Here is a 13009-nt window from a genome sequence, read left to right on the forward strand (position 1 = left end):
AGCCATTTTCTCACACTTGATAATTTCCGTTTCAGCTTCTACACCCTTGCAGTGCCAGAAACACCTTCCCAATAATGTATTGAAATGTGCTTCTATAAACCGCAGTTATTTAGAAGGTGTCAGATGAGAGTTGGTTTTGTTTAATAATAATGATCTGTGTTGAAAAATCATGTTGCACACTTCTTTGGCATGAACTTGTTCCTTAGAAAGAGAGGACTATCAAATAACCCAATCTTCCATGTAAGGAAACAAATGGACTCCCTTAGAATGAATAAACACCACCAAAGGAACCAGCATCTTGGTAAAAACCCTCAGAGATGAAGCAAGGTCAATGTGACGCACCTGGGACTGCTAATTATTACTTCAGGACACAGAAGTGAATGAATCTTTGCAAGGTTGGATGAACCAGGACATAGAGATAAGTATGCAGAAGATCTAATGATGCCTAGAAATCTCCTCTGCTTATGAATGGAAGAATTAGCTGCAGAGTTAACATTTAAATCTCAAGTATGAAATGAAGGTTTTTACTGACTCTAGATCCAGCGCTGGTCTGAATTCTCCGGTTGGTTTTCCCACCAAATAAAAAAAAATATTGAATATGTTCTTTTCCACCTCTGGTTCCAAGGAACATGAACAATTGCATTCTTCTGAAGGAGCTTATATAACCTTTAGGCAATGCCTGTTTCTTCTCTTGACTGTTTGGAAGCAGGGTCGCACGAAAAAGCCTGGAGGAGCAGAATTAAATATTAACCGCCAAATTTCAAGTTTAGCGGCCTTTGACTGCCTGAGTCCCAGTGGTGGTCCTGTGGCTGCTGTATTGTGAGGCAGCTATTCGCACTGCCACAGCTGCACCGGCTGTGCCAGGGAACCACCGTTCCCTGGCGGTAGCACAGCAGACATGGATATACAATATGCAAGACAGGCGGAGCATATTTCGAGTTTCCCCACCACCAGCCTTTTCCTTGAGGTGAGCCCCCATGCCCCCCCCCCGCCGTGGGGATGAATTCAGCTGGAATCAACATGTGCTCCCCTGTTTGCATGCACCCCAAGTTCCAGCTCAGCATGGACTTAATAGTCCATGCTGTGCTGGAGCTGCTTTTACGTTCCCATTGCTGTGCCTGTTTTCAGGGCACTGCCGTGGGAACGGCAAAAGAAAAGCCTGCCAGACATGAGTTGAACTCGTAATCTGGAGGGTAGAACATGCACATCTTTGGCTGTGCTGCGTCAGTGAAAAGCTGGTGCAGCACCTCCAAAGTCGCATTAAGGCCCTATATTGTCAAATGTTTAAATTGCGATCCCTGCACAAACACCTCTTTTTGGGAGATCACAATTATAAGTTGTGCAATATTTATTGCACCCGGTAACGATTAAGTGCAATGACCCTCGTTACATTTTGACTTTTCATACCTACTGTGATGCAACAGGTAAAAAAGCCTAATATTTACTGAAACGTGTTTTTTTGCAGATAGCACTAAAAAAATGCATGCTAGTCCATAAAAGGTCAGAATATATGATAATTATGGCGCTAAACTAAATTTTGAACACCTCGGTGTCGGATTTGATCAGGTGCAATAATGATTGAATCTGACAATCCCCAGAATGTCAATCCACCCCAGCCCAGCTTGCTGTTGGCTTTGTCTTTCTGTCACACCCCAAGTGCCAAGCTCCCAACTCGCAATTAGGAAAAGGTACTATGCTGTAAGCAGTTGCATAAGAGCTTCCCCCTGCTCCAAATGAAATCCTCTCTGAGAATGATGCAAGTCTTCAATGGTCCACAGGATGCAAGGCCGGTGGGTGATGGGGTCAAAGAGTTACCTGCAGGTAGTTGACCTGCATGTGTCCCGTTTGATACGTCCTACAGAAACACCTGAGAGCAGGCAGTTAATCCTCCACCATTCCACCACCACGTTCAGGTCTCTGGAGACCAGGGCACGAGTCGGGGGTACACGCGGGTGTACGGCGTCCACCCACTATTTTCACAGGGTGGACGCCGTCCACCCTACCAAGAAGTTGGGCCCCACTGAAAAATATGCTGAGTTCATCCCGGTGTACTTTGCAAACACTGGGACACTTTCAGCAGCGCCTGCACGTTGTTGTCTGCTTTCGATCCATAACAATGGGCAGGCGGGAAGGGGGTTTTCTTAGTTCAGACTCCTGCTGGGCACATAACAAAGGCGGAATCTGAGGGGTCATCAGGCCTCTTTTTGTTCGAGTCTCTTGGCTGGGAGCAGTCAGGAGCCTCACACCTGATGCAAATGCAGCAGAGGGGAAACAAAGGTTTACACCTTGTAAGCACTTCACACATACTTAAGAGAGGCAGCTTTTCACTTTGTTCAGGCTCTGTTTAGGAGATATGCCTGCACTGTAAGAATGTTAGATGTGTTGGTCTCTACCAGTATTTACACAAAATAAATAGCATTTATATAGAGCTTACTACCCCTGAGGAGGCGTTGTAATAATTTAAATATCATTTTTTTTCTTGTAAAGCACTGTGGGTGGAGGAAGTTTACACTGACAAAAGGCAACATTGTTTTATGTGTAGCTTAAAAAATGCGAATCTTCTCCCTAAATCAGGAGGGCTTGCATGTATACTCGAAATGTGCTCCAATGTACTCATGATAGACATGTTAAACATATATGCGAGGGCTTAAGATCTGATGTCACTTCTTATGATGCCACTTCCTGTGATGTCGTGGGACGTGATGTCACACGCATACTGATTACCTAGGTTAGTCCCCCCACTTATTTTTTTAGGACTTGTGCCCTGCTGGAGACCCCAGTAAAGTTGTAACCCCAGTATTTCTTTTTATTGCTCTGAGAAGGACCTTGAAGCTTCAAGTAGCAGCCTGGTGGCTCAGTTCCATTTCTTTGAGCTAGGCACACTTTTTTACTTTTACTTCTAATTTACCATTCTAGCAAAGACGTGTGCCAGAAAATTAAACATGGCTGCCATGTCGCACTATGCATTTATAATGGTGTCTCGACACATAAGTGCACATGCGCTACGAGGGGTGCATCAGTAGCCATCTTGTAATTAATTTTCTGGAAAAAAAAGACAGTACAATACAATACAAAATTGCCAGGCATATGTGTGCGCTCATGTGTGGCCAATTAAAATCTTTAAAACTGAGACTTAGTGGCTCTGTTAGTGCTTGTTAGAGGTAAGATAAATGTTGACAATGGTGTTGATGTATAACAAGTTCAGATTGGCTTTCTTTAGAAAAATTACTCTTTGCACCCACCCACTGATAAAAACCTTTATTAATATTGTGTATAAATGATGGCTCCTGTGAGTTGATGTGCTGACCAGTATCAATGGATGATGATTGGTTCTTGTTCTCAGCTTTATCTCAAGATCACTTCATAAGTTATTGTTTTTTTCAATATGTCTGTACATGACCAGAAATTAGACACCACACGCATAAAAGTAGACAATATATTCTGTATACTTTATTCAAGAAAGTGAATGGAAATGCAAACTCAATGTTTCAAAACTCATCAAGTTACATTTTAAAGATAAAAAATACACATTCGTTTATTTCTTACATTTTCCATAAAAAATAAATTCGCTTACACGTTTCTCAACCAAAGGTAAAGAACAATCTGTCTTTCTATGAATCTAGCAAGAAGAGGCTGTGTGTGTGTGTGGGGGGGGGGGGGGGCGTGGCCGCCCTCGTGGCACAGCTGTGGCGCTCGTGTGCAGGGAGAGTTTGAGGTGCGCCCTCAGTTCTGGGGGTCTCACTGACAGCGCAGGTGTAGACTGAGTGCCGTCTTGTTTCAGAGACACCACCTGGATCGCTAATTAGATTTACAATCCTCGGGAGATGGTGGTATTAGACTGTTGAGGTCTTTCCTATTTCGGCCCCAAACCTTCGACCCTCTCTGAGACAGCATTCCTGCCTGCATTTTTAATCACGGCAGATTCCAGTTCCTAGCCCATTCCATCCAGTTGTAAATGTGAGACCAGCATTCATCAAGTATCTGTGACATTCCCTTCTCTTATTGTATTCTTAATAAATAGTTTGTGAGATTGATTTATTCTGAACACTTTCCCACTCGACTTCTTGTGGGTTCATTTTCCTGTCATGAAGTATTACACTTTACGTGTTTTTCACTTGCAGTATTAACAAAGCAGACGCCCCGTGTTCTCTTGCGCACAATATGAAACTCAGTCATTGAAAACTAAGGCACTGGGACTCGTGCCACTGCCCTTCCACTGGCCCCGCCCCCAAGAGTGCCTGCAATTCCGGGATTGGATTTAAAACCCACACGGTCAGCTACATGGGGTCTCTTAAGGCACTGCACTGCATTTGGCACATTCTAGAAAGTTGGTGGTGGGCCATAGCTGACATTAATATCCCTGTATCAACAATTAGGAACTATTCCCCTACACAACCTAAAGGACATTTCGCAGGTGTATGGAAAGCGAGAATGGCACAGAATTGACATTTAAATATTTCAAATTCCACATTGAGACATTTATTGACAAGGTTTTAAAGTTAAAAATCCAGACATAAGCCATGCCCCAGAACAGACCCTAGTCAAGTTGTTAAAACGATCACCATGGCCACCCACATGTTGTGTTAATGACACGATTATGGTGCTGCGAAGCCACACCGGTGTCGTCTCTGTGCTATTCAAATTACAATATGGAGACGTATGCAACCTGCTAAAACAACCAGCTTCTCTGAGCCCCCGCTGCGTTGATGAATAACTTTTTAAACAGTGGAGTCAAGCGCGTGCCCACATCCCGTGGACACGTTCATGAGAAAAGCGGCCATGTCGCACTGGACAGGACACGAGTGAAAATACCTGGCCTGTCAGTTTTTGGGGTGAGGAGCTGGACAGGCAAAAGTTGATATTATCCAAGTAGGTGCTGGGACCGCTTAGGGTGTCTGCAAACGTTGTGCTATCCCCTTGACGCCCGCCCGGCCTCGTCACAAAATAAGAAAAAGTGTGTTTATGTTTTATGTTGCAAACCCAATGGCTTTACTAATGGCTTTCTCCCTCCCTTCCTCGTGTCCGAGGTTACACTCGTCTACAATACACACGGCATTGCAGTAATGCGCCACATTATTTTAACACGATTGGACCAGGGGTACAAGTGCTTCCAGGAGTTCTATGTGATCTGAGAGCAATCGGCACATGTAATTTAGCCCGAGTGGGGCGGGTAACCTGTGTGTGCTTCCACGTTTGGCTCTGTTACGCCTGTGACGTAGCGCTAAATGACTCAAGAGGCGGCCCTCTGCTTGCGAAGTTTGGTGAGCTTAGCTGAAATGTGACTGCCAGATGTCTCACAGATATTAAAAGATCTAAGGTCAATCTTTCAAGGGCGGGGCTGGAAAGGAGGGAGAGTAATGCACCCATATGACAGGGTCATGTTACCAGTGGCCCCACTGCACACAGGGGTCCCAGGTGGAATCACCTCGCTGACCACAAAATGACAGCTTTACCTAGTTGTTCGCGTGCTCCGTCATAAGTAACTTTCACTTTTGGAGAAACAGTTCTAAACGCAAGCATGTCAAGCAGAGGCGCAACTAGAGCCAAATTTCGAGGGGGGGCTAAGAAAAAATTTCGGGGGGGGGGCTGAATCTTTTAAGCCATAGGCAGAGTGGAGCTACAGGGGCTCTTAGAAGGGGTGAAACAACAGCGAGGCCTCATTAACATGCAAATGGTCTTTTAAAGACCTGTGAAGTGCAAGGATGAGTCTGTGTGCGTGCCCGGGAAGCTGTCTCATCCCGGGCAGCCACACACGAGGGGGGGGGGGGGGCTGAAGCCCTGTGAGTCCAATGGGTGTTGCGCGCCTGATGTCAAGTGTACGTTTAAATCATTTTTAAGTAAACATAGCATTACACATCTTACAAGTCCCGCACGTTTAATGACGAGCATATTACGGTCGCTAGCTTTTAGGTCGACCCCATTCCCTTTCTCAGGTGGAAAGGCCTTTCTGTGGGCCCATGAATTGCTGGAAGCCAGCAATAGAAACACCTGCAAGGCTAGCGTAGGTCCCATGCTTTTAACATCAACTGGTGATTTTTAAAATTATTTTAATAATCATCACAGGGGAAGAGTGTGGGGGTCAATGCACCACGAGCAGTGCTTCACTAAAATGTGGCCCAACTTCCTCAATAGAACGCGATGACTATAGGGAAAGGCTACAATTGCAATGCATGTTCAGTAGGGGGCAGTCTAGCTCACCTCAGAATTAATTTGTATGCAGCGCTTGCTAACCCTGACGAGGCGCTGAACACCAACACGAGAACACGGCTGACTGTGCCTGACTCACACATTTCACGCTTTCAGTACATTCATTGACTACACAATGAAGCCACAACCAGATGGATTGTATGCACATTAATCTCTGGACAAAGGCCAGACAACCCCATATTTTGTACAGACTTTGCTTTTCACCGATTTCCGCCTGCATACAAGGTCGAAAACTAAGGCACTTTGTACTTCAACTCACATAGGAACGCACTTTGCACCCAGTGAGCACTGAACACAGTTTAATCATAGAAATGTGACGGTAACAAAACATGGCGCGATATACAAAATAGTACAGCAGCGGGACGGCATATTCAGAGAGTTTACGTCAACCAACTCTTTTAGACACAATTGTGAAATACAAAGTTCAGCCTGGAACAGCGCGTTTGGCCAGGCACAGGTGGCGCGTGCAGTCAGGGCGCGAGGCCCCAGCTCGTGGAAAGCAGTGCAGGTTTCAGCGTCAGCAGCAAGAATTAGTCTGAAAGAGCAGTTCGGGTGCAGCAGACGTGGCGCTGGCATATTCTATCAAGGGGGGCCTGTTTTATTGTGTGCTGGTACATTCCCAGCCCTCGACCCTTTTGCTTCAGCTCTCTGTGGGGCTTGCCGCGGGTGTCTGTACCTGATAGCTCTACGGTTCACCCTGGATTCATCTTTGTGTCTTTGGGCACTGAAGACGATTTAGAAATGCTGAACCCCTGATCTCATCTGACCGCCACTGAATGTGAGTAGTACAAGCTTTTGAGGAAGTCTAAGCGCTTTATAAAACTGCCTCCCCCCCCCCTCCCCCCCCCATTATAGTATGGACGTCAATGTGTGCTTCTCGCTCTGGCTTTCCTGGCGCTTTAGTTCTATGACACGTGAGTGGCTTTTTGTTTATTTTGGAGGTTTGTAAAGCACAGTATATAAAACAAACCTTAAAGGCACTCTAGTCAGCAGTTTAGCCATGTGACTTTCTTTATGTAGCAGACATGGAATGTACCAAATGTACAGGGAGCATTTGCGGGGGTGCAAACCTGAGGTGATGTTGTGGCCTTGTGCATGCACACCTATGTCCCTTGCAGCCCAACGCTCGGAATACAGTCCTAGAGAGCAGCTGTGACCTTTCATGCATAGATATATGATGCCTAAAGAGCGGTGTATCCGCGGGGAACAGTGCTGTTTCGTGTCAATGTGTATATGACCCCATAAATTCAATCTTGGTGCACCCCCGGGAGCAGTGCTAACCTGGCACAAGTCTCTGGATGATCCTATGCGCAGTCTTTCAGTCCAGCCTCGATGTATAGATTTTGGTCCGTGCAGGTGAGTTTGGGTAGAACCCCAAAGATTTCGGGCTCTCTCCCGCGGCATGAGTTGTTGCGTCAGCCCAGAAATGTGCAGCCTCCTCTGGCCGATGCCTGTCTTGGCAAGTCTGTGGCCTAGTCGTAGAACAGCCTTTTGGAGCAGAGGTTCTGGCAATGCAGAGTCTTTGGGCGGCCCCAGGGCTGTGCGTCTATTCTGCACGACTCTTCTGGTGGCCCCGTGGTTGGCCAGGTGCACGGATCCCGGACAGATTTAAGCAGACCTTTCAGCGGCGCACTCTTTCGGGGCCTCGGTCTTTCACTCTGGCGCAAAGGAGTCCAGAATTGCGTGTCAGCCTTGGCCCAGCTTGAGTCTTTGGGTGACACCAGTGCGGGGAGGTCGAGTGATGTCTCTATTCCGGGGCTGCCCGCTCTATGGACGGTGCCACTGGTGCACGGGTCCTGAGGCAGCTGTTCTCCTTCTGCACAAGTCTTTGGAGGGCCAGGTGTGGCGCAGTCTTTTGTACAGCTGCTCAGCTGCTGCATAAGTCTTTGAAAAAGTTGCTGCAGTCTTCTGGGGTAGCCCTCTCTCCATGGAAGAGTTTGCGTACCCAGCGAGCTTCGCAGTCATTCTCTGCAGCCCCAGCTCGCCCTGGCTCCACAGGAGCTTGGCGTTACCAGCGCTGGGTCTGCGCCAGTCTTTGGATGACAGCAGAGTTGCGCAGTTGGTTTTTGAACGAGTCTGTGACCCCTGAAGTTGCGCATTTATTATCAGACGCAGTTGGTGCTCATGGCCTTGAGCATGGAGGTATCGGGGAGCTGCCTGAAAACCCCTCGCAGCGCTTCTAGCTCCCGGCTTAGCTGCTCCACTCGTTTGCGCAGCCGCTCGTTGTCGGTGGAAAGCTCCAGCACCCGCTGCTGGGTCTCGGCGTTGCGCAGCTTGGCCTTGTCGCGGCTCTTGCGCACCGCGATGTTGTTGCGCTCCCGGCGCACTCGGTACTCGTTGCTTCCCTTGTCCAGGTTCTTCTTGGAGCGGCTGCCACTGCGGTGGGGTTCGGGGGAGTGTTGGCGCTTGACAGCAGCCCGGTGGTGCTGCGGGCTGGGCACGGGGGTGGGAGGCGGCGTGGGATGTCCGGGCTGCAAGTGCATGGTAGTCTGCGCGCAGTGCGCCACCTGGTACTGCAGATGCGGTGCGGGCCCCCCGGGGTAGATTGAACCTCGGTGGGGCCCCTCGTCGCGGGGCTCCTGCTTGATGAGCAGGGGCCGCTGCTCCGCCTTGCTGTCCATGTAGGAGATGCAGCCGTACATGGCGGCCTGCTGGGGCTGGTACGGGTACTCGGCGGACTGCTTGGCGCGGCTGCTGTGGAACAGGTCTGCCAGGAACTCGTCGTTGAAGGTAGCCGGGTCGATGTAGGCGCTGATGTCGATGGAGCTCTCCTGGTCGCACAAGTCACTCAAGTCACCCGCAGCGGGTGGCTCCCGGTAGCCGAAGTGCTGCTGCTGGTGCTGCTGTTGCTGCTGGTGCTGCTGGTGCTGCGGGTGGCTCAGCCGGGGCTCCGCCTCGTACAGGTGCGCCGGCTCCATGGAGCTCCTATAGCCCGCGAAGCATGGCGAGCAGCTGCGGGAATCCAGCGTGAGGCGGGGACTGGCTGCCCTGATGGCGAGTGGAAGAGTGGGGTCGAGAGGGACAGAGCGAGGGCACAGCGGGTCCGGGGTCCGATCCTACCGCAGGATCGGAGACTCTAGGGCTTAGTCAGCCTCTTCTGTAGCGCCTATTGCGCGCCGGGGTGTAGCGCTCACAACTTCGCTGCTCAGGGAGTCCCGATGCAACTGACAGCCCCGAGCAGGCTCTCAATGCCCTGGCGCGCAGGTGTAGGATGGGATTCAGATCTCAGTGGTCTGAGTCAGTCCAGCAGCCGTCCTCCACCCTGTGTGCTCTCTGCGCTCAGTGCTCCCTGCCTTCCGCCCCGTATATATAGAGCTTCCTCGCCAAGCGCCCTCTAGTGCCAGCCCCCTGCCCTGAACCTTTGACCGGAATAGGAACAGCTGCGCAGCGCGAGCCCTGCCTCACGGGAAGTCACTGCCAGCGGGGCCAGGTCTGTCTAAGGTTTGCAGCCAGCTATGGCCAGTCTAGAACAAAGCGACCACCAAGAACCAGCCCAGTCTGGAGATGGTAATCAGCTACGGCTAGTCCTCCAGCACACAGGGCACTGCCACCAAGGGCCAGTCCAGTCTGAGGATTATAGTCAGCTAGGGACCATTCGGCACACAGGGCACTGCCACCAAGGGCCAGCCCGGTCTGAGGATTATAGTCAGCTAGGGACCATTTGGCACACAGGGCACTGCCACCAAGGGCCAGTCCAGTCTGAGGATTATAGTCAGCTAGGGACCATTCGGCACACAGGGCACTGCCACCAAGGGCCAGCCCAGTCTGAGGATTATAGTCAGCTAGGGACCATTCGGCACACAGGGCACTGCCACCAAGGGCCAGTCCAGTCTGAGGATTATAGTCAGCTAGGGACCATTCGGCACACAGGGCACTGCCACCAAGGGCCAGCCCAGTCTGAGGATTATAGTCAGCTAGGGACCATTCGGCACACAGGGCACTGCCACCAAGGGCCAGTCCAGTCTGAGGATTATAGTCAGCTAGGGACCATTCGGCACACAGGGCACTGCCACCAAGGGCCAGTCCAGTCTGAGGATTATAGTCAGCTAGGGACCATTCGGCACACAGGGCACTGCCACCAAGGGCCAGTCCAGTCTGAGGATTATAGTCAGCTAGGGACCATTCGGCACACAGGGCACTGCCACCAAGGGCCAGTCCAGTCTGAGGATTATAGTCAGCTAGGGACCATTCGGCACACAGGGCACTGCCAACAAGGGCCAGTCCAGTCTGAGGATTATAGTCAGCTAGGGACCATTCGGCACACAGGGCACTGCCACCAAGGGCCAGTCCAGTCTGAGGATTATAGTCAGCTAGGGACCATTCGGCACACAGGGCACTGCCACCAAGGGCCAGTCCAGTCTGAGGATTATAGTCAGCTAGGGACCATTCGGCACACAGGGCACTGCCACCAAGGGCCAGTCCAGTCTGAGGATTATAGTCAGCTAGGGACCATTCGGCACACAGGGCACTGCCACCAAGGGCCAGTCCAGTCTGAGGATTATAGTCAGCTAGGGACCATTCGGCACACAGGGCACTGCCACCAAGGGCCAGTCCAGTCTGAGGATTATAGTCAGCTAGGGACCATTCGGCACACAGGGCACTGCCACCAAGGGCCAGTCCAGTATGAAAATAGATGCTAAACAGCTTTCACTCGTCCTGCGCACAGGGCACTGCCAGCAGGGTCAGTCCAGTTTGCCTATTACAGTACGTTAGGTCCAATCAACATATTAGGCACTGCCAGCGAGTGATAAAGCACCCTTGGTAGAAAGAGCCAATAAAACCCACACAACACAAAACGGTCAGCTCACACTATAGACTGAATCTAGCACATTCCCAATCCAGTAAAACAGGATGGCCAGCAAGGCGCAGTTCAGCACGGTCAGCACTGGCAGGTAGGGCTAAACGGACCCTGTCAAGAAGGGTCTTTGTATCACACAAGGCACTGCCAACATGGCCAAAAGTGCACCCGCAGATCAAAATCAGCAAGGCTTAATTCAGCACAAGGAACATTGACAGAAAGGGCTAATCCAGCGCCTACTACACATATCACAACCAGCAATTATCAATTCAGCACACGCTGCACAACCAACAATCACCAGCCCAGCACACACTGTAAATATCACAAGCACCAATCACTAGTCCAGCTAACAATACACATCTCACAACCAGCAGTCACTAGTCAAGGACACACTATACATATCACAACCAGCAATCACCAGTCCAGCTAACACTACACATATCACAACCAGCAATCACCAGTCCAGCACACACTACACACATCAGAACCAGCAATCACCAGTCCAGGACACACTATACATGGCATAACCAGCAATCGCCTTTCCAGCACACACTATGCACGTGAGAAGCAGTAAATGCCAGTATAGCACACACTATCACATCAAAACCAACATTCACCAGTCCAGCACACACTATGCATATCAGAAGCAGTAAACTACAGTCTAGCACACACAATACACCTCAGAACCAGCAGTCATCAATCCAGCACACACTACAGACATCAGAGCCAGCAATCAACAGTTCAGAACACACTATACACATATCACAACCAGCAATCACCAGGCTAGCACACAGTACACATATCACAACCAGCAATCGCCAACCCAGCAGACACACAGGAGAGCTGATACAGCACACAAGAAGAAACCAGCAATGGACAAAGAGGGGACAAAAACCACACAGTGTTTAGAAGTGTGACATATATCAGAATACATTTGGGAACAATAAGGCTCCAGCTTCAGAGCACCTATACACCTTGCATACATCAGTACATAGTGGAGAAACGAGGAGAAGAGTGCTGCAATGCACCTAGAAGCACATAATGTGTCTCCATACCATATTAAGAGGGAACCGAGAGTCGGTTACTTTAAGGATGTTCGCACCATCGGAGAGCGGGCAGGAGAGCTGCTCAATCCATTTGCGGTTAGGCAGGTGGGCATCATGTACATGTACGTGCATCATAGGGTTTAAATACATTACAGCTCCCTTAGACGAACTGGAGGTCAGCAGCCCGCAGAGATGTTGACCTTTTGTATGTCTTGTCATCTCCATTATCACTGCTCATAGTTAGTAACTGCTTTCAAGCAGATGCTTTACTAGTCCTGGGCGGAGTTCGTGGAGTTCGCGGAGTTCAGCAATGCAGAGCTCCACGAAGTGACCAAATTCTCTGCCGCGCTACGTGGAGTTCTGCAAGCGGCGGAGTTCGTTTGGTCACACCGTTCGTGTTGATTATCAGTGCTGGGTGTTTGTCCTGCACTGTAAAATCAGCTCGAACAGCACCATGCGCAGTGCAAGAGGGCGCTGCTTCTTTTCTGCCACTCGAGTAGATTTTCTACTCGAGCATCGACTTTCTCAACGCAAACAGAGGGTTTCTCAATGCATAGCAGTTGCAACCATCCACGACTGCCCACTTAGAAAAATCAGACTGCCCGGAACGAGAAATCTTGCTGGGAGGTGGAGTTTCCTTGCTCGCCAACATGACGTTGGAGAGCGTGAGCGAGGGAAAAATGCGGAGCACAGTTTTTCGGAACTCCGCATGCTCCGCTGAGTGAGGAGTGCGGAAAACTCTGCAATCCTAGTTTCAATGACTGCTGCATTGTTCCACAGTCACTTGAGATACAGGGACAGAAGACATGTGGCAGGAGCTCCAGATATTTCTGCAATCTAAGGAGTATTTTAATTCAGGAGTTTGTATCAGCAGCAAACCACCATTTTTAGGTTGAGCATTTGAGACCTCTTGTTTATACTTTAGTATATACTTATATGTGTATGTACTATGTGGGCT

The 13009-nt window shown here is 49.7% G+C and overlaps 1 protein-coding gene across 1 annotated transcript; it reads right to left on the reverse strand.

The window, feature by feature from the left end:
• Positions 1 to 3428: 3428 nt before the first annotated feature.
• CEBPA (CCAAT enhancer binding protein alpha) lies at positions 3429 to 9486 on the reverse strand. Its single transcript, XM_085640050.1, has one exon. It carries the CDS (start codon positions 9123 to 9125, stop codon positions 8313 to 8315), a length of 813 nt encoding a protein of 270 aa, XP_085496176.1. The 5' UTR covers positions 9126 to 9486; the 3' UTR covers positions 3429 to 8312.
• Positions 9487 to 13009: the final 3523 nt, after the last annotated feature.

The sequence above is a fragment of the Triturus cristatus genome, chromosome 12 (genome assembly GCF_964204655.1).
Source record: "Triturus cristatus chromosome 12, aTriCri1.1, whole genome shotgun sequence".
Lineage (NCBI taxonomy): Eukaryota > Metazoa > Chordata > Amphibia > Caudata > Salamandridae > Triturus > Triturus cristatus.